The sequence below is a fragment of the Physeter macrocephalus genome, chromosome 13, assembly GCF_002837175.3.
Source record: "Physeter macrocephalus isolate SW-GA chromosome 13, ASM283717v5, whole genome shotgun sequence".
In the NCBI taxonomy this organism is placed as follows: domain Eukaryota; kingdom Metazoa; phylum Chordata; class Mammalia; order Artiodactyla; family Physeteridae; genus Physeter; species Physeter macrocephalus.
In genome coordinates this window covers 83,536,323-83,557,015 of record NC_041226.1, presented here as the reverse complement: position 1 = coordinate 83,557,015, position 20,693 = coordinate 83,536,323, and the positions used below count along the sequence as shown (strand labels likewise).

The 20,693-nt window shown below is 65.5% G+C and overlaps 1 protein-coding gene across 14 annotated transcripts in view; it reads left to right on the top strand.

Moving 5' to 3' along the window:
* Positions 1-15,486, top strand: part of KCNT1 (potassium sodium-activated channel subfamily T member 1) — a 38,186-nt gene extending 22,700 nt beyond the window's left edge. For 5 of the 14 annotated variants that reach the window (XM_028497427.2, XM_028497423.2, XM_028497419.2 and 2 more), the window contains exons 23-31: positions 67-178; positions 3,660-3,761; positions 4,164-4,247; positions 4,328-4,453; positions 4,782-4,802; positions 5,565-5,886; positions 7,244-7,306; positions 10,433-10,517; positions 10,630-10,791. In XM_028497427.2, coding sequence (XP_028353228.1) covers positions 67-178; positions 3,660-3,761; positions 4,164-4,247; positions 4,328-4,453; positions 4,782-4,802; positions 5,565-5,886; positions 7,244-7,306; positions 10,433-10,517; positions 10,630-10,750 — 1,036 coding nt within the window. In that variant the 3' untranslated portion in view covers positions 10,751-10,791. Of the gene's footprint in view, positions 1-66; positions 179-3,659; positions 3,762-4,163; positions 4,248-4,327; positions 4,454-4,781; positions 4,803-5,564; positions 5,887-7,243; positions 7,307-10,432; positions 10,518-10,629; positions 10,792-11,500; positions 12,016-15,351 lie in introns of those variants that run through there. The other 9 variants (XM_028497424.2, XM_028497420.2, XM_028497430.2 and 6 more) reach the window with 6 other exon arrangements.
* The last annotated feature ends 5,207 nt before the right edge of the window (positions 15,487-20,693 follow it).

Below are 20,693 nucleotides of genomic sequence, written 5' to 3'. Positions count from 1 at the left end.
TCCGGGACCGGGACCCGCCCCGAGCCCCCCGCCCGCGTCCGTGACCGGGACCCGCCCCCCGCCCAGGCTCTTCCCCAGCCTCAGCATCACCACGGAGCTCACCCACCCGTCCAACATGCGGTTCATGCAGTTTCGTGCCAAGGACAGCTACTCTTTGGCTCTTTCCAAACTGGAAAAGGTGAGCGGCCCCGCCCGACCTGCCGAGCTGAGGGCTTCGGCCCGTGCACCACAGCCTGGAGGGAGTGGGCGACTGGGGCCGTGGGAGGCCCGGGTGCCTGCCCTCCCCCGGCCAGGGGGCTCAGAGAGCCGGGCAGCCCCAGCGTGAGGCTCTTGAGTGTGTACCCCGGAGACCTCAGGGTCATCGGCCAGGAGCGGACGTGGTGCCCCTGAGGCAGGGCCTGGCCCGGCCTTGTGTGGGGCAGAGGTTGCCCATCACGCCGGAAATCACTGGCCCAGGTGACACCGGCCCCGACACCGCGCCCAAACCTGAGCCGTGTCCGTTCTGTCAACTGCCCGGCAGGGACGTGCTCGTCCCGGTACAGGCGGGGTGGGGGACGAGGGGCGCACCTGGCTCAGGTCGCACAGCAGTGCGGTGGGACAGCTGAAGTCAGCTGTCTGCTTCTCGGGCTCCAGGAAGGGCATCAGCTGGGCTCGGGCGTGGAGCCCAGGGACACGGGCGGCGCGGCCTGGTGGTGCCGCCCTGGCACGTTTGCGGGGTCGCCAAGGGGCAGGGCCGTGCTCAGGCTGCCTTGGGTGAGACCAGGAAGCGGGTGGGCTGCCACGGAGGAGACCGTGGCCGCTGCGGCCGGGAGCAGTGACGGCTCCCTGTGAGCCCGGGCTGAGGTCCTTGTCGGGACGGCTTGCACTTGCGTGGCTGACCCTGTGCCGCACCGGGGAGGACCCCCGAACGGCCGCTCCCCCGGGCCAGGCCTGGCCACCGACAGCAGACAGAGGGACAGCATGGGAGTTCTGAACCCAGACAGACAACGGAAGTGAGTTCCCCCAGGAGGCCCGTGGTGGCCCTGGAGCTCCTCAGATGGCAGCTGGGGGCCTCAGTCAGCGGCCCGGGAGCTCGGGCCGTCCTGCTCTTGGAGGAGGCTTGGCCTGCACCCCACGCGACGGCCCACTGGACCCCCCCCCAGACGCCCCCTTGCAGTGGCCCGTGAGCCGAGCCCCCCTCCGCTCGAGGCTGGGCCCTGGGCTTTGGAAGTCGGCCTCAGCAGCCCCAGCCGGGCTGTATCCAGGCGCTCGGGCCAATCTGATCCAAGCACGGGCAGGGACGACGGGCACAGAACCGGGGTCAAGGCTGGCATCCCGGTGCTGGGGTCCTTACTTGCCGCCTTCCCTCGAGCAAACCCAATTCCCCACAGGCCTCGCACCCCGACCTGTTCCGGAGGTGGGCGTGAAGTAGGTCCGTCAGCAAACGCGCAGCAGACGTCCTCCCACACTCCCCTTGCCTTGCACGCAGACCTCGCAGATCCACCTCCCGCCCCTCCCTCTGTGGCAGGCATCGCCACCCGATCGCACCGTCCTCTGCAGCACCGTCTCCAGGGGCGGGGGGCGGGCAGCCCGCTCCCCACCTCAAGGGTTCACGGCGGGGAGCCCAGTCCTGTGGTTTGCGATCCGGAGAGAAGTCAGGAAGTGAGCACGTGTGACCGAGGGCGGCTGCAGCCTTGGGCGCTTGCTGGCTGAGGTCCACGTGGGGGTGGGGGTGGGGCAGGCAGAGCCACGTGCTGCCACCCAGTCTTGGGAGATGGAGCTGGCGCGCCCACCCCGCGCAGAGAGGATTCCGCGGAGAGAAGAGGGGATCGCGCTGTACATATAACCTGCATAAGACAAGTCCTGTTTAACGAGTAGAAACTGAAGGAACCCTGGAGATATTTCCGGCATCCAGATCAACGTGCTTCCAAGAGGTCGCACTGGCACTCGGAGGTGATTCAGGCGCAGAGGGTGGCGTCCGTGTCTCCCTGGAGGTGGTTCTCAGGAAGATCTCCCAGAGTCGGGGCTCCCCGCCACATCCCAGGACGCGGGCTCCCCGTGGCGTCATCGTTGTACAGTCTCAGCGCCCGTGACAGTGACCTCGGCCGGGAGCCCGTTCAGACTGGCTCCTCTTCAGCAGGGCCCCGGATGCCCGTCCAGTCCTGCGCCTGCTTCCCTCTGGCCGCGTGGCTCTCAGGAGGGCTCGTCCTCGTGTGTTCCCACGTTTCGCTGTCGCGTGCGACCTCGGAGCTCGGGCTAAAGCCTCTGGACCTTCCGCAGCCACTGCAGAGTGGACAGTGTGAAACCTTGGCCTTCGTTCAGAAAGTAGGAAAGTCCTGTGAAGCCACTACAACGTCAAGCCTCTTCTTTCCTCCACAATCTCCCGACCCATCCTGGTTCTTTTCTTCTCAAACCATTCATTGTTCTGAGTGAAGGGAAACTGGCAACTTTAATGATTTCGGGAATCTCTCCGTTTGTCCTCATAACATGCGACCTGGGCTCTGAATGCCGCCGTGGGAAGACGAAGCCTGGAGTCACCACGCCACACGGCTCTGGTTCTGCGGCTCTTATGTGACAACGCACCATTTCCCTCCTGGATGCCCGCGTGCCGTCCAGCACGCCCTTGGGCTCCCTGCTGGTGGGGAGGGACAGAGGCGAGGCCTCCTTCCCCGGGCGTCTGCCTGCCCCTCCGTCCAACATTGCAGCAAGGAGGCTGCAGAGGCGAGGAGCAGCCCCAGTGAGAAGGGCCACGAGAGGGCCTTGGGTGGTCTACGCGGCCCAGCTTCTGTCTGTTTGAAGCGTGTTCTGGTCCAGCAGGAAGGACAGTCTCCCGGGCTCAGAGCCACCCCTCAGCCATAGGCCGACCTGGTGCGGTAGGGACAACGCCCCCAAGAAGCCCCCGCCCTAGCCCCAGAACGAGCACAGGGCGGAGAACACGATTCCATGAAGGATCCTGAGATGGAGGGGGCCCCGGTCCACCCAGGGGCCACACGCCATCACCAGGGGCCTTGCAAGAGGGAGGCCGGAGGTCAGCGTGGAGGTGGAGGGAGGGCCAGAGGCCAGGGACGTGGTCAGCCTCCGGAAACGGCGAGAGGGGGAGGAAAGGGTCGTCCTCTGGGGCCGCCGGCCGGAACACGGCACTGTGACGCCTGATCGCGGCCCCTGAAATCCGTTCGGACTCGCCACGTCCAAAACCGACAGAGAGTGAACGCTTGTGGTTTTGAGCTTCAGGGTTTGCGGTCGTCTGTTCCGCGGCCACGGGAGCCGCGCACAGCGGGTCTAAGGGACCCGCGTGGAGCCTCGCGACGCCATGCACGCAGCAGAGGCAGACACGTCTGTCTCCGCTCACGCGCATGCCCCGCCGTCCCCTCCATTTCGCTCACGGACTCGTGCTCCGGGGTGAAGTTACCACAAGGCTTAGGGTTCCGCGATGGCAACGGCAGGGCATTAAACCAAGCACAGGCCCCCGTTTCTTCCCAGCAGAGCCCCGAACCCTTGCCCCCGCCCCTGGCCCCCAGTGTGTCTGGGGGGACGCGGAGCTGGGTGCTCGGCCGGTGGTCGGCCGTCTGCTGTGTGTGTTCACGCACTCGCCGTGCACACGGCCCGTGCGCGCAGAGGCCCCTGGGCTGCCTGCGCGCGCGGCCGCGGGCACCAGCCAGCCTGAGCCCCTCGTCCCGCAGAGGGAACGGGAGAACGGCTCCAACCTGGCCTTCATGTTCCGCCTGCCTTTCGCCGCCGGCCGCGTCTTTAGCATCAGCATGCTGGACACGCTGCTGTATCAGGTCAGCCGGGCGGGGGGGGCCGGTGCCGGCATCCAGTCCCAGTTCTGAGCCACGTGGCCCTGTCTGCGCATCCACCCCCGGGTCCCCAGGAGGCCGGCCAGGGCTGGGAGGCTCTGGGCCCCATCCCTGCCGGGGAGCAGCAGGGGTTCACCCGTGCGTCCCCCGTCCTTGCCTCCCAGGAGAGCGCTGCCCTGGGGTCGGCTCCCGGCGGCCTCTGGGTTTCTGATCCCTTCTCACCTAGTGTGCTCGGCCTGGTGAGCGACCACGGCCAGGAAAGGCCGCCCAGCTCTGTCTGCTGGGCGCACCGCACGGGAGGCTGTGGGTGCCCGGCGGGCGTGTCCAGGGGATGTGGAGGCAGATGTGCCCGCACCGCGAGGCCTCACTGCGGCCCCTCCTCTGCAGTCCTTCGTGAAGGACTACATGATCCCCATCACCAGGCTGCTCCTGGGGCTGGACACCACGCCGGGCTCGGGCTACCTCTGCGCCGTAAGTGCCTGGGGCGGGCGGGCCGTGCTGGGCAGGGTCCTGCTGCCCCAGGCCGGCCCCGCCCAGCTCCCGCGTTCCAGATGAAGGTCACAGAGGACGACCTGTGGATCCGCACCTACGGCCGCCTCTTCCAGAAGCTGTGCTCCTCCAGCGCCGAGATCCCCATCGGCATCTACAGGACCGAGTGCCACGTCTTCTCCTCGGAGGTGCGGGGGGGCGGAGCAGGGCTCCCCGAGGCGGCCCCGTTTCTCTGTGACTTGGGCCACCCCGTTTCTAGCTTGGGGATCTGGGCCTTTGCTGTCGGGCCCTTGTGGGGTCAGGCCCACATACCTCCACACGTGGACAACCCCTGGGTGGCTGTGACCCCCCCATGGGGGAGGGGAGGCTCGAGGGCACTGTGGGGCCCCTGTGCCGCCCGCTGGAACTGCAGCGGGTGGCCGGCCCACGGGTCCTGAGTCCACGAGGGCTCAGGCAGCCTTGGGGGTCAGGGCAGGAGCCCCGCAGGTACCCAGGCTGCCCCGGTTTCCTTTGCAGCCTCACAACCTCAGGGCCCAGGTGAGTGGTCCCTTCAGGCCCACAGGGGTTCACTTAACACGCACGAGTCCCGCCTGGCAGGGGCGCAGGGCCCTGGGCTCTGGGTGATAGGTCAGGAAGTGAGGCCCCAGGATGCGCCAGCCAAGGTGAAGCTCAGAGAGGGCTCCTGGCATCACCCCAGCCCCCATACGGACGGGAAGCCCAGGCTCCCCCAGCCCCCAGCCCCCGTGACATCTGCCTTTCGTGCCACGGCCCCCGTCCTGGCGGGTACCCCTTCCTCCCCGCTGTCCATCCCAATCTCCACACCCCCAGAGCCCCACACCCCGACTGACCCACGCAAGGCCCTGGCACTTCCCAGCCCACCATGCGCCCCGCCCTCTCCTGCCCCCCAAGATGAGGAAACTGAGTCGCACAGAGGAGGTGCCCCCCACCCATGGCAAAGTCAGGACACGCGGGGCCCAGAGAGGTGGAGGGAGGTGCCTCCTCTCACCAACAAATCAGAGACAGACCTAGAGCCAGCAGTTTGGACGGCTGAGTGGTTTGGGGCTCTGGCCCGGCACCCTCTGCCCAGCTGCAGAGGAAGGCACTGGCGTCCCTGGGCTGAGGTGCCCCCAGGGACCGTGACCGTCCTCGTCCCTGTCACCCCGGCTGCTCCGTGGGTCACCCCATCCTCTGCCCGGCACCCCTCCCAACCTGTCCCCTCCCCTCCCCCGTTCCCTATCCCCCCGCCCAGTCCCCGGGTCCCCCTCCTCTCCTGGGCCCTCACCCCTCCTCCCCGGCCAGTCCCAGGTCTCGGTGAGCGTGGAGGACCGCGAGGACACCCGGGAGGCGAAGGGGCCCTGGGGCTCACGGGCAGGCACGGGCGGCGGCGGCGCCCACGGCCCGCACGCGGTGGGCGGCGGCTCGGCGGAGCACCCGCTCCTGCGGCGCAAGAGCCTGCCGTGGGCGCGGAGGCTGAGCCGCAAGGGCGCCCGGCACGCGGGGAAGGCGGCTGAGTGGATCAGCCAGCAGCGGCTCAGCCTGTACCAGCGATCCGAGCGGCAGGAACTCTCCGAGCTGGTCAAGAACCGCATGAAGCACCTGGGGCTGCCCACCACCGGCTACGGTAAGGCCGGCAGGGCCATCTGTCCGTCTGCCCTCCTGGCCCGCGCTCTGCCCGCCAGGGCACCTGCCCCGTGCCCCGTCAGAGCGCCCCGTGTGGAGCTTCCGCGTAAGGAAGGGCTCACCCCTCCACTCTGGGGCCTCAGTTTCCCCATCTGTAAAATAAAGGCCCAGGCCGGCCGAGCCCGGCAGGCAGCTCTCCTGCAGGAGGCAGCTGGGGGTGGGGAGGGCTGGGTCGGGCTCCCCGAAAGCCAAGGGCACAGGTCTCGGTCGGGGACAGGCTGGCCACCTGCAGCCAGTCCTGCTGGGGTCAGAAACACAGGGGCCCGCTGCGTACCGTGAGAACAAGAACACGGTGTGGCTGGAGACCCCAGAGCCCCCGGCCACCCCTCGCCCTCCCAGCAGCTGGAGCTCGGGGCTACGGGGGCAGATCTGGGGGCCGCCGGGTGAATGGCCGAGCACCGAAACACCCTTCCCGGACCACGGGGGCCCCGCCGTTGCTCCTGGCGCACGGCCCCCCCCATCCCTGCGACTTCAGGCGACGCCGCCAGGGCGCCTGTCTTCATGGGCAGATTTTCTCCAGAGCTTGTTTTGGGGAGAAGTTTGTGACGTGACCGTGAACGGGCCTGGGTGCCCTGGCTGGGCCAGAGGAGAGAAGCCCGTCCCCTCCCCACTCCAGAGTTGCTGCCTCCGTTGATGGGCCCGAGAGGGGCCCAAGCCCCCCACCGCCGCCCGGCCTGGTGAAGGCTCCGGCCTCCGCTGGGTTCCGTCTCGGGGACTCTGCCCGCTTCCCAGGCCTGGCTCTGTCCCCGGGCGCCCACCTCCTGGGTCAGGGGCCCCTGAGTCCCCTCCAAGTGGGATGAGGCAGCTCGGGCTTCACCCAGGAGCTGCCCGAGGGTCACCTGGGCCTGGCCGTCTGCTGCCCATGAGAGCTGCCCAGCCCCTCCCGGCCACACCCCAGCCTCACGATTTACCTTTGTCCCCTCTCGGTGTCCCTTCCCCGGGAGGGTGCTGTCACCCCCCTTCCGGGTGGCACACTGACTGCCGAGGCTCCGAGTGGGGTGTCCCGTGTTCACGGCCCCGCGTCGCACGCTGGCAGAGCCTCCAGCCCGGCTGAGCCCCAGAGCGGGCGCCCCTGGGTGGGCACCCGCCGCTCCCCCGGGCCTCCTTGCCCCCCGCCCCCCCCCCCCCACCAGAGCCTGGCAGATGAGGGGCCGACTTCTGTTCAGGGACAGACGGGCCTCCCGCCTTGCAGCCGCCCCCTGGCCCCCCCCCCCGCCCCGCTGCGCTGCCACCTCTGCGCTGCTTGCTGACCTGTCTCTCTCTGTTTCTGTCTGTCCCTTTTCCTGTGTGTTCCGTAGAGGATGTAGCAAATTTAACAGCCAGTGATGTCATGAATCGGGTAAACCTGGGATATTTGCAAGGTAATTCTGCTCCGGTGGCCAGAGTCTGGCAGAGGGGCAGGCCAACCCTTCGCCGACGGTCCACCTGGTGGCCGCCCACCCCCGGCCAGGCAGGCAGACAGGACAAGACACGAGAGAGGGTCCCTGCAGGCAGGGGTCCACGAGCTCCCAGGCCGCCCCACCGCAGGGACCTTGACTGTCCTTCATTTGCTGACTTCGGTACTGACGCCAGTGCCCTAGTCCTTCGACCCCAACTGTCCTCTGAGATAAGCCCCGCCCTGAGCACGCAGGTGGCCGTCGGCCTGCAGCCAGCCCCTGGGAGCCCACCCAGTTCTCGGGAAGCACCCAGATGGAGGGTCCCAGGCTAGGGTGCCCGTGCCCCTGCGTGGTGGAGCACGGTGAGGCCTGGGCTGGTGCCTGGGGCCTTGGGGTCTGCTGCGCCCTGAGCCTTTGGAGGGCCACCCAAGCCCGGTGGACGGTTGCCCTCCACGCCCCAGCTGGGGCTTCGAGAGGGGGTTCCCTCTCCAGTTGAGGCAAAGCCCGTTTGTACCCCATTCTTTCTCATCCGGAGGCTCAGGTGCTGCGTGGGCCCCCTGTGTCTTCCAAGAAGACACCCCACAGCCCCCTGACGTGCCCCCAGACCCCAACAGAGGTCAGAGCAGAGTCCAGGCCCCAGGCCTCTCTGCCGGGACCCCTTCGCTCCCTGGGGGCCCCTCACGGTCCGGGGAAGCTCAGAGCCCGCACACCCCGGCCCCCTGCGGTTAGGGGTGACCCCAGAGCTGATGGGCCTCCTGAGCCCAGGCAGGTGTTAGCTCAGGTGGGACTGGACGGCCAGGGGCAGACCCAGGCCCAGGAGCGAGAAGCTCCGGGGTTCACGGCGGGGGAGCTGCCGGGTGCCGGGCCAGGTGGGCCTGAGTAGGCGAAGCCCTGGCATCCCCGGGGTCCCTGGGCTTTTCCTCACCCCGCACCCCACGACCGCATTCACGGCAGAGCCCCCAGGCCAGCCCAAGTCCGAGCCTGGGGCTGCCGTGAACGGGGTGGCTGCGTCGTCCCCTCCCTGCGCCCGGCTGCATCCCTGCTCCCCGCCAAGGCTCCCGGGCAGGGGTGGCCGCACCCACAGGGTCCCCGGGTGGCGTCTCCTGAGCCCCCCGCCGACGTGTGGACACCGAGAGGTGCCTGAGCCAGGACGTAAAACCGGAGGAGACGCTGATCCTGGGGCGCTGCGGGGCGGTCGGTCCCCCGGGGAGGGCACCGCCAGGAGGACCCGCGGCGGCTTGCGTCTCGGGGGAAGGTGCTACGGTTGCCCCTGGTGCACGGAGGAGAGTGAGGCTGTGGTCGGGGGGGGCTCCAGAGGAACGCGTGTCCGCCCAGGGCCGGGCCGGGCGTCTGGTCTGCGGGCTGAAGGAGGAGGGCCCGCACGGAGGCTTGCAGCGCCAGGTAGGGGGTGCGAGGGGAGCGCAGCAGCACTGCCCTTGGTCCCTGGCCAGGAGCGCCATCGCCAGCCCCCGCCGCGCCCCGGGCCCTCAACAGAGCACAGCAGGCGCGGCGAGGCCGCCCCGTCCCAGGGAAGCCGGGGTCTGGGCCTCGCGACCGAGCACACCCAGCCCCGGGCGCCACGGCCGGGCCCCCGGAAGCACGGAGCTGGGCCTGCCTCCGGCCGGGAACGCCCGTGCTCCGTGCCCCACCCCCGGGGGAGAAGCAGGGTCCAGGCCGGAGGGGAGGGCCCAGCAAGGCAGGCGCGGCTCCCCCTCTCCCCGGCCACACAGAGGGGCCCGGCCCAGCACCGGCCTCTCCGTTTCCTTGTTCTGACCGTGCGCCTGTCCCCGTGGAGCCGCCCTGGCTGTGGTCAGGGGTGCGGGGTCCCCGAGAGCCTTCGGGAGCCTCCCCGCTGCCCCCACCGCCCAGCTCCGTGCTGCCCACCCTGGAGGCACGCAGCCTCCAGCGTGAGCCAACCTGGCTCGTGACCCCGCGCGGGGGGCGGGCGAGGGGGTCAGGCCGTCCCCTTCCCGGGCGTGGACACGAGGCTGGCACCAGCTGACGCCCATCTGGGTCTGCGCCCGTCCGTCAGCTCCCGGGTCCCAGCCTGTGCCCCGACCCGTCCCCAGGAAGCACGCCGCGCTCCGCCTGCCGCCGTGCGGGTCCCGAATGCACCGCCAGACGCGGCCCTGAACTCATCAGTTCAGAGGAGCGGGCTGCAGCCTGTCGCCCGGCTAGTCAGCGGGCAGCTGCCCCAGCTTCGCGGAGAATCCCGCCTCGGTGGACCGGCTGGCGCCCTCCCAACGGGAGGGACGGTGCCGAGAGAAGGGAATGGGAGGGGCTGGGGGCAGAGGCCGCCCAGGGCCTGATCCCCCTGGAGGGCCGTTCCCTTGATGCGCGGTCCTGGGTCGGGAGGCGCCTTTAGGCATCCCCAGATGGGTTAACTGAGGCCGCCAGCCGTTCGTTTCCTGCCAGTGAGCTTGGGGTCACTGCCAGACAGTGGCCAGCCCTGTCCCTGTATCTGGCCGGAGGGGCACCTGTGAGGTGACCAGGGTTTCTCCAGAATCCACAGCCACCCCGTGAGCTGGACCCCAGGCTGTCTCTGTGACGGGCAGCTCAGACCCCGTGTGTGCCCAAGGGCCCCTCTGGGAGACTGAGCCGGGCGGACTCCGGGCTGGTGCCACGGGAGCAGGTCTCGGGAAAGAAAGGACACGTCCGAAGCGGAGGGTTGAGGAGGGGTCAGGGGTGGCCTGTGTGGGGCGGGGATGCGGGGCGCTGGGGGCGGGGGAGGCAGCGGGTCTGAGCGCTGCGCCGGGCGTGAGTGCGGGTGTGTCGGCGTGTGCGCTGGTGTCGGCGTGCGCGGGTGTGCTCCGTGCTCAGGGTCAGCGCGTCCTAAGACGCTGGTGACTCAGCTGAGCGAGCCGTCGGGAGACCGTGGGAGCCAGCGCCTGCTGCCCTCGTGGCCGCCCCCATGCCCGTGCAGCGCGGGGCCCGAGGCCAGTGTCAGGGAGGACCGGCCCCGCTGGGGTCGCCAGGACGAGGGCTCAGGCAGGACGGCTGAAAGGCCAGGAGGATTCTGCTGCTGGGCCAGAGCCGCCAGCTCCTCGGGGCCCCCCAGAGCAGAGGTCGGGGGGCCGCGTGGTGACCGCGCGCTGGGCCCTGTCTCCGCAGACGAGATGAACGACCAGCAGAACACCCTGTCCTATGTGCTCATCAACCCCCCACCGGACACGCGGCTAGAGCCCAACGACATTGTGTAAGTACCGGCTCCCCGGGCACGTGCAGACACCTGCCTATGTGACGCGTGGGCGCCCAGCCCAGCCTCCCAGGCGCAGGGCGACGTCAGGGACCTCCCGCCCTCCCCGCAGGTATCTCATCCGCTCCGACCCCCTGGCCCACGTGGCCAGCAGCTCGCGGAGCCGGAAGAGCAGCTGCAGCAACAAGCTGGCTTCCTGCAACCCCGAGACGCGGGACGAGACGCAGTTCTGAGTGCCGCGTGGAGCCCTCCGGGCTGACCTCGTCCTGCCAGGGTCCGTGAACCGCGTGATGCATGAGCGCGGGGCCCCGACCCCCGCCTGCCGCCCAGCCCAGAGCTGCTCCCGGGACTGGGCCCGGTGAGGGCCGAGGCTGCCCCGGGCACTGCCAGACGCTGGTGGGAAGCCTTTTTAACCTGTTTTTACCAACCTATACAATCCCTGGCCCTTTGCACAAACGCACCGCAACTCGTGACCGGGTCTGGCCGCAGTGCAGGGACAGGAGCCAGGCTGGACCGCAGAGGCCCGGGCCGGGGGCTCGCACCGGGGCAGGAGGGCACGCCGCGGCCCCTGAACGCGCCCGTTGCCATGGCCACGGCTGGCATCGATCCCTGGGCCTTTTGCCCACGGCTCTCAGCCAAGCCAGGGGGCGGTGGGCCACCCTCGTCTGCCCTGTGGGTCCCCTGTGGTCTCACTTGTGAGGGTCTGGCCCAGAGTCGGGCCGCAAGGGGCTCCGGAACGGTGAGGCAGGCAAGCGAAGGGAGCCTTTTCCAGAAGGAAATGGAAAGCAAGAGGGTCTGCGGCACGGCCGAGCCCCTGGCAGGGGCGGGGCGGGCTCTGGAGAGGGGCCGGCAGCCTGGGCCCGTTAGGAGGGAGACGGGGCTGCTGTGAGACCCCAGAGCGCCGGGGCTCCCGCGGCCCTTGACTTTGTGGAAGAGAATCAGATGACGGCCTTTTCCTCTGTTTTTACGCTGAACTTTCACAGCCGCGCCGTCTGACCTTTTAACACCAGACCTGAAGCACAATTCAGCCGCTGGGCTACCGGCCCAGGCCTCCGCGAGGGACATTTCTCCTCATGAGGGAGGGACTCGGGGCACCACCGCGGTTCCCGTGTGACTGTTTCTGACAGGTTTTGCACGCTCAGTGCTGGAAACTTCTATTAAATGGATGCATCCTGCAGACTAGAGCATTGCTTGTAAGGCCTCCCCTCCATGGCTTCAAGCTCTGGGCCTGGGTCTGCCCCAGCCGCCCAGTTTCAAGGGTTAGAGACACTGGCTCTGGTCCCCAACCCACCGGACCGCACAGGGTAGCCCCTACCCCAGGGAGGTGCTGCTAGCCTGAGCCTTCCCGAAAAGCAGGAAGCAACTCGGGGGGCGGCGGGGACGGGGTCCAGGAGGGCTCCCTGGCGAGCTGCCCGGCCCTGGAGCCCGGCCGTGCCCAGGAGGGGTGCATGCCCCTCGCCAGCACAAGGCAGCCGTGTTTGTCTTGGGGTGGGGCTCCTGCTCCTACAGAGAGTATTCCCAGAGGCTAGAGGGCTAGAGGAGGAGCCAATGCAGCCGGCGGGGGGGGGGGGGGGGGGGGCGGGGGGGGGGGCGGGCGGGGGGCGGGGCGGGACCACACACTGCCGGAGGGGCCAGCCCGGAGGGAGGGGCCAGCCCGGAGGGAGGGACACGCGTGCAGCTCCTCTCCCGCACGCTGGCCCCACCTGGGACACTCCCACCCAGAGAGCATCTACGTGCCCAGGGGATGGTGCGGGCTGTGGGCGGTCAGGAAGGGGGCTGACCGGGCTTGGGAGACCCCAGGGTCCTTGATGGAGCCACAGGCCGCCAACGCGGGCTAGGGTGGCCTCTGGGGCCAGGGCCCGTCCCAGCAGGGTCAGTGGCTCCCGGGGTCCTGCCAGCGAGTGTCCTCTCCTGCACCCGCCACCTCTCCTGGCACGCACACTCCAACTTCCTGAGGGGAGGGGACCCTGCTTGGCCGCTGGATGGGGGGCTCCAACCAGGTGGAGCTGCAGCCCCTGGAACCCCACACGGGGAAGATGGCATCCGACAGGGATCCTCAGGAGGTGCCTGATTTGAGTCTGGGGTGCACAGGACAGGCGGTGAGAAGTGGGGTTCATCTCCTGACCGGATGCACACTCACCCCCACTGCTGAGTGCAGACAGAGGGCCCAGCAGAGGCTGGAGACCTGCATCCAGGCGCCCTGACCGGGAGAGTAGAGAGCATTTCTCAATGTTTTGCCCAGTTTTTCCAACATAACAAAATTAGAGAAAAACGTCGTTTTTTTAATTCCTATAGAAAGCTGGTCAAAACAATAACGCCAGCAACGTGCTGGCCATTCCGGCTTGTCAAGGGCGCAGGGCCTGGGAACACCGGCTTCAGGTGTCCGCTCGCCCCACCCCAGAGCCGAGCGTTCACAGGCAGACGTGCAGCAGGTGCAAGTGGGTACCCAGACTCGGGGCAGCCACCCAGAAGCTCACCAAGAAGTGCAGCTAGCAGCTGGGGGACGAAAAGATATGGAACCATAGCAAATGCTTACTAAAGCCAGAGAAGGCAGGAAAAGGGAGAAACAAAGGACGGGGCGTGCACAGTACAGTCCTCCACCCCAAGTCCACCCGTCAAGAGAGGAAGGAGGCCCCGCCTCGGGACGGCGCCAGCCCGCCCCGCGCCCCGGAGGCCGAACACGGATGCTGCGTGTTCGGCCTCCGCAGGACCACGAGGCGGGCACCCCACGACGCTCTTGGACCTCATCTCGACCCCGGTCCACACCCAGTGGTCTCAGAGGCGCCTCTTCCTCTTGGGGGCAGCTGTGCGCCCTGACGGGTGGGTCTCTCAGAAAAGTCGCAGCATTCTCCTGTGAGATTGGCGAGCTACGGCTTCCTGCGTCCCGGGGCCCCCCGACAGGCGTGCAGGCTGCGGTCTGCCATCCAGGACCTTAGTCCGCCCGCCCTGAAGGCAGCCCCGCCCACCTGGGGCTTGGGGGGCCCGGCTGGGGCCTCCAGGGGCAGGGGCTGGGGGAGCATCCCCGGCACTCCGGGCCCCCAGGAAGGCCAGATGGCCACCTTCGTCCTCAGTGATATCAGCAGGAGCTCGGGGGCCTAGCAGGGTGGCCTCGGGGAACTCAGGGATGCCCAGAGCAGGCCCTCCAGGCGGGACTGTCCGAGACAGTCCGCGGCACGTTCCACAGCCCTGGTCACGGAGCGCAGAGCTGGGAATGACCATCAGGTCCTCCATGCCCCGGGCACCCTGCATGGGCACCTCCGGGTACCCTCAAGGGCCTGCCTGGGGGGGGCGGGGTGGGGGGCACATAGCACTGACCCACACCCTCTGCAGCCCTTCTGCAGCAGGGGGACCTCCTGGCCCCCAGCCTGGCACGTCACTGCAGGCTCCAAGAGGCCCGCTGGACCTGGAAGTGTGGGCCAGGCTTGGCTGCACCTTCCTCTCTCCAGGGAGACGCCCTTCCTGGCAGCCCGGCCTCCATCAGGGACCTGACTGTGGCTCTGAGTTCCCAGCAGGCCGGAGGCCTCGCCTGTCGAGGGCAGACAGCTTCTCTCCCAGGTCCTGAGCTCAGGCCGCCGCCTGGAAGAAGGAGCAGCAGCAGGACCATCCGCCCTTCGGGGAGGGCCCTTGGTCAGGACTCTGCCTCGCCCTCCCCTTGGGCACCCGGGCAGCCTCGGGGGCCGGGCAGCCAGGAGGAGGCGGCTCGGGGGCACGAGGTTTGCGCTGGGGACGCGGCGTGAGCCTGTGGAATGAGGGGCCGGTGCAGGGAGCCCGCGTCCACCCGAGGGTCGCGTCATGGCACTCTAAGACCCCTGCCTGGGCTGGCTGCGGGGTCCCTGCCACCCCAGGGCCTGTCCCCCCTCACGGGGACTTGGGCAGGAGGTGCAGCGTCACGCCGTGGGCTGAGACCCGCCTTCCCGCCATCCCCAGGCAGGCGTGGGGCTCTGAGGCTGCAGACTGTACCCGGTCCCGCTGTGGGCCCTGCTCTCCCACCAGGGAGGGGACCCTCAGGCTTGAGTCTCATACTTTAGGAGATTGTGGGACGGGGGGCAAGGGGTGCAAGATGAGTCCTGGATAGAAAAAGCACCTCTGCCCAGGACTATTCCACACCAGCCTCCCCCACGTTCCAAGTGACTGAGGCCCAAGTTAACAACGGGGGTTCACAGTGGACCTCCATTCTGGCCCTGGTCACCTGCAGGGAGACCGCCCGGCCCCTGCAGATCCCTCCTCTGGCTGGGACCCCTGTCACCTCAGAGCGGCTCCTCGTCAGGGGGGAGGGTCCTGGAATTGTTCAGGGAACCTGGCCCCGAGGCAGGGGTCCTCGAAGCCTCCAGGGTCCCTCCGGGGTCGTGCTGGGGAGGACAGCTCACCCAGGCCGCCTTCCTGCTGCCCCACACCATCCCAGGGACCCGGGCCACAGCCCCCGGGACGTCAGGGGCTCCACACTCCCTCCGGGCATCTGCCGCAGCCCCTCCTCCTGCCCATATCGGGGCCGGCCCTTCCGGCCAGCAGCTCCAAGAGTCCGGGCGGAGGAGGCCCGTGGGGAGCTCAATGCCCACCTTGGCTCTGAGGCAATCCCTGTGGCTGGCTCCCGGCTGCCCTGCTGCACAGGAGGGTTCAGGGGTCTTCCCAGGGGAACTCCTCCCCCAGGGCCTCCCCCAAGAGCTGGTGCTGAGCCTGGGTCCTCACTGAGTCTGGACGGGGAACCAAATAAGTCTTTAGAAACGCCGCTTATCACAACACCAAGAAGAGAGTGAAGAAGCGCTGAACGGGTAAGATAATATACAGAAGATAACATAAATATGTTTTAAAAACTTATCTTCTGTATATCATTTAGAAAAAGACAGACGACCCAGCAGGAAAACAGGCCAACAACTTGAGGAGACACTTCACAAAAGAAGAAAATCAAAAAGACCAACAAAGAGATGCAAATATGCTCTACTCATCTGTAAGCAGGGAAACGCCAATTAAAAACACTAAGAGGGGCTTCCCTGGTGGCGCAGTGGTTAAGAATCCGCCTGCCAATGCAGGGGACACGGGTTGTATATCATTTAGAAAAAGACAGACGACCCAGCAGGAAAACAGGCGAACAACTTGAGGAGACACTTCACAAAAGAAGAAAATCAAAAAGACCAACAAAGAGATGCAAATATGCTCTACTCATCTGTAAGCAGGGAAACGCCAATTAAAAACACTAAGAGGGGCTTCCCTGGTGGCGCAGTGGTTAAGAATCCGCCTGCCAACGCAGGGGACACGGGTTCGAGCCCTGGTCCGGGAAGATCCCACGTGCTGCGGAGCAACTAAGCCCGTGTGCCACAACTACTGAGCCCGCGCGCTGCTACTACTGAAGCCGGCGAACCTAGAGCCCGTGCTCCGCAGCAAGAGAAGCCACCGCGATGAGAAGCCCACGCACCGCAACGAAGAGTAGCCCCCGCTCGCCGCGACTAGAGAAAGCCCGCACGTGGCAATGAAGACGCAATGCAGCCAAAAATAAATGAGTAACACTAAGAGAAGGGGTTATATTGCAAACACCAACAGTAAAAAAAAAAAAAAAAAAGGCCATGCTTTGGCATATATGCTGCTCCCATAATGAAAGAATCCTGTCTAGATTATTTAAAAATCTTCTATGAATCCGTAAGAAAAAGAACCACCCAGTTAGAGAGGCCCAGTCGAAAGTGGGCAAAGGAAATGACCAGGAATCTCCCAGAAAGGGAAGCGTGAATTTGCTCTGTAGACATCTGAAAAAATGCCTCACCCTCATGTCAGGGGACGCCCAGCGACACCAGCAGGACAGCCGTGGGATGCCGCGTGAGGCCGCCGTGCACCCGCCGAGCCGGCCCGAGCAGAGCCCCCGCACCCCCGACCTGCTCTGAGACCCCAGGGCTCGTGGGCTCAGTCCCGCAGGACGGACTCCCCGCCACGCCACCCCCAGTGGGACCGCACCCCGCCTGGGCGGGGGGAGCTGCCGTCCACGTGGAGGCACGTGGGGGCCCCGCTCACCTGCCGGGGCCCAGCCCCTCCCAAGCCCGGGCGACAGGGCGACGGCAGGCACCCGAGTCAGGGCTCCTTGTCCCGGGTCCCCAGAGCCAAACCCTGAATCAGCAGATGACACCCCGTGGAGAGTCCTCTGGGGAGTGTGTGTGGGGTGGCGGCCCGTCTGCAGAGCCGGCGCGAGGGGTCGGCACCTGGTGACTTTGAACCTCGGGCTTGGTCACGCCTCCGGGACGCCCTAAGTGACCGTAAGCGGCTGCTCGGGGGGTCGGCAGTGGGCTTCGCCGCCCGTGACCGCCCTGCTCGGTGCACGAGCCGGTCGCGAGCGGGTCTGGAGCCGCTTCAGTCTGCATGCTGGCCGCCGCGCTTCGAACACTCGCCGCCTGTTCCCGGGCTTTTCTAGGAGCACTTTCACATCTCTGCCAGTAAAGATGGTTTGGGCTTTTCTTTTCCTACCTTTAAACCTCCTGTTTCCCCGTCTTATTACAACGGCTCAGACGTCCAGGAAAGCCCTGGCCACTCACTGTGACCACAGGCAAACTGGCCTCCACCCTGACTTCACCGTGAAACACTGCAAGTGTCCCCAGTTAAGTGTGGGGCTCGCTGGAGGTCTCTGGCGGGTATTATCAAATTACGAGAATTCTAACGGCAACGTTTTTCATCGTGAATAATACATATCGAATGCCATCAACTTTGTTTTACACGTGGTTTCCCGCTTAGACTCAACGTAAATGCACTTTCTCAGCTGAATCTTCATTCCCATTTAAACCCTGCTGAGCATGGCGTCTCAGCCTGGGTGCATTTTAGTATTTTATATTCACCAGCAGGAACTGGAGCATGATTTTCGGTCCCTGTGTCTTTGGCCAGGTTTTGACGCGGAGAAAGCTGGTTGCACGCGTCACTCTACTGTGTGTCCTTGCACAGCACCCCTACCTCAGCCTCCTCGCGCCTGAGATGCGCCCTCTGCCCCGCCCCCAGACACACCTGACCATCTCTGAGATGGGGGTGTCTCCTGATCAACGACACGGCACAGTCTGCGTGGCAGCACTTCCCCTTCGTGGTGGCTCAAAATAGTGGCACATCTTAAAATCAAGGCCATCTTAGACCAGCAAACACGGGTCCTTCTAGTCACCCGTCTCAGAGGCTCCACGAGGACAGGGCTCCCAGGGGCCGCTTGCTGACGCCACCTGCCCCGCGTGTGTGTGACGTGCGAGTCTGCGGATGCCCGGGAGGCTCTGGAAGCGTGGACAGCGGTGACCCCCTGGGCACTGGCACCGGGGGGTAGGCAGCCTTCGGCTTCCCCTGGTGTGATTCTCAACTGTTTACTGCATTTGATGCTTTCAAGGAGTACGTCACTTTATAAATAAACAAAAGTAGAAAACAGAATTGTCCGGAAAGCAGGGCTTGTCTGTTCATTTGATCCGTTTCTAGTCCAAGGAAAGCGTCTCCAAGTAGGGAGCACTACCCAGTGTTTCCTCAAGGGCGGCGCCTTTGGGCAGAGTGGGTTCCGGGCAGCGAGAGGCCTGGCGGGGGCGGGGGCGGGGGGTGGGGTGGGGTGGGTGCCCTCACTGAGGGGTGCCCGCCCTGCGCCAAAGCCCCCTCCCCCTGCCCCAAGTTCCAGGGCGAGGCCTTCCCCTTGTACCTAGCTCTACGCAGCTGGGGTGCCACCTCCCCGGGGCTTCTAGCACGGGGTCTGCAGCGCCAGTGTTTCCGTGAGGGCCTGGCGCTCAGAAAGCCAGACCAGACGCCCCGGTCCCGGCACCCAAACCACCCGTAGGTCTGTCTGTCTCTGACATGGCCCTGCCCGACGTCAGGGTGGCCGTCCACTGCTGGCCTTGCCATGGGGCCACGCCTGGCACCGGACGGTGAGCAGGGCTCCAGGTGAGATGGGCCCCGCCCCGTTCCCCAGTCCACGCGTGACCGGGCGGTGGCCTCCACATCCCCGTCACTGGGCTCTGGGCCCCACCCTACGCCCCACGGGTCCCCGGGATGTGTGACGCTAACGTCCCGCGAGATCATTCCACACCCAGGTGCAAGAGCAAGGGCTTGGTGTCCCCCAGCCCCAACCCGGCAGCAAGTTTAACCAACTTTCACCAAATGTCCAGCTGGTGCCGGCAACATGGCCCGAGGGCCGAGAACAAATAAAGGGAGACGCCCCCGCTGCCCCCAAGAAGCCCCGTGCCCGCCCCACGTGCCCTCACCTGGCCGGTCATCTCCCCCCGACCCTCCCCCTCGCGCACACCCTCCCAAAGCAGCCACGTCGTCCTAGGCAGGTGACACCTAACGCCTGAGCCCTGTGGATCCCACCCGGGAGGGCTGCCCCTCTGGCGCAGCAAGCACTCCTTGGATGAGGAATCTTAGCACCCATAAAACACAGGGCGCTCGCGAGCTGAACAGGAGTCTGATGTGAAGAAATACACACAAAGATAACGACGTATTTTCCACCCCGCACACAGTGACCTGCAACGATGCTCCTCCAGCTGATGGGCTCCTCCTGGCAGTTCCACGCCTGCGACGCAACCCGGACAAGTAACCATTGATAAATATACTTTAGAAGCAAAACACTCTAGGGAGAACTTCGGTGACAAATACTGAGAACCCCTCATTTAAAAAATGAAAATAAACACTTTGTCAAATTTTATCAAGCTCTGTACTTGGAACCCGTTTGCTTTTCTGTAGGTATGTTCTGCTTCGATTTAAAAAAAAGAACAAGGGTTGCATTGTGATGAAAACAACAAAAAAACTCACCACCTAGAATTAAAAGGGCAAAACACCAAAATCGTTTCTTGCAAAAATGGAGACTAGAGAGGTTTATGAGTTCAACTGAAAATAACTGCTTTAAAACACACACACACACACACACACACACACACACACTTTAAATTCAAGTCCTGATGCTCCAGCCTGCCTAGCAGTGCTGGTGACGCCTTCTGGATGCTCAGAAACTCCCATCACAGGACCCTGACCTGGATGAGCAAAGAGCACGCGTGGCCCAAGGCCATCTGAGCCCCCATCTCAATGCCTGGTCCTTGGAGCTGCGGGCTTGTCAATTTAACCAATCACATCGTTAGAGCATTTCAAATTGTAAACTTGGAGCGTGTGCGCAGCCAAGGAGGCCCAGAGTAAAGGTCCCTCAGAGTTCCCAATTCCAGACAATCAGTCACCAAATGAAAACACAGGCCCAGAGACGTGACTCCAAGGCCAAGATTGCTAGCTTCTGACCTGCGTAATAGCACCGGCCTAGACTTCACTTTTGTGGGAAAGTCAGTTTTTATGCTGTTGCTATTTCTTTGCACCAGCGGCGACCCCAAATTCTCATTGCCAAGAAAGGGTTCCCGTGAAACAAATCTTTCACAAATTACATCCGGGCTTGACGACGCGGAGTTCGGGCTATAATTTTTACTACGCTTTGTTCAATTATTCATTCCCACTGTAAGTGGCTTTTCCTTGCTATTTAGAAAATCACCGGGATACGGTAACTTGCTCTCTCTAAAGAACAGAGAACAACGTAAGGAGCGGAGATCGCGCCCTCCTAGATGAGCACACGGAGGGGTAGGGAGACAGAGGGGCCTTTCGCTTCTTCCCAGGGCAAGTTCTGCCCCCGAGATCTCAAACGGTCCCCACAGCTCGGGCCTTCGCACGGAGATGCAGTCAGGGACAGCCCGGAGAAGGCTCCAGACCACAGCAAGGTGCCCCCAAGCCCTGCAAGAGACGGCCCGGCGGGATGCCACCCGGACGTGCCCTGCTCCCCGCCAGCGCTGGCCGACTTGGCCGTGACCGTGACGCAGAAGCACGGCCCATCCTCCCCGCACGCAGCGCCCCCACCAGCAACGAGGGCCGCGAACTGCGGGGGGGGCTGCCTAACCACTCGCTCCGCTCCTCCAAGGCCGAACCGCGTTTCACACAGAGCAGCTCGGCATCAGTTAGGAGAGGCTGTCCACGTTCATCTTAACAGGGAATTTTATTTCAGGTACCTTTCCCCCCCAGGAAGATCTACAGTTTCAAGAAATAAAAGTATAACCTAGGGGGCTTCCCTGGTGGCGCAGTGGTCGGGAGTCCGCCTGCCGATGCAGGGAACGCGGGTTCGTGCCCCGGTGCGGGAAGATCCCACATGCCGCGGAGCGGCTGGGCCCGTGAGCCGTGGCCGCTGAGCCTGCGCGTCCGGAGCCTGTGCTCCGCAACGGGAGA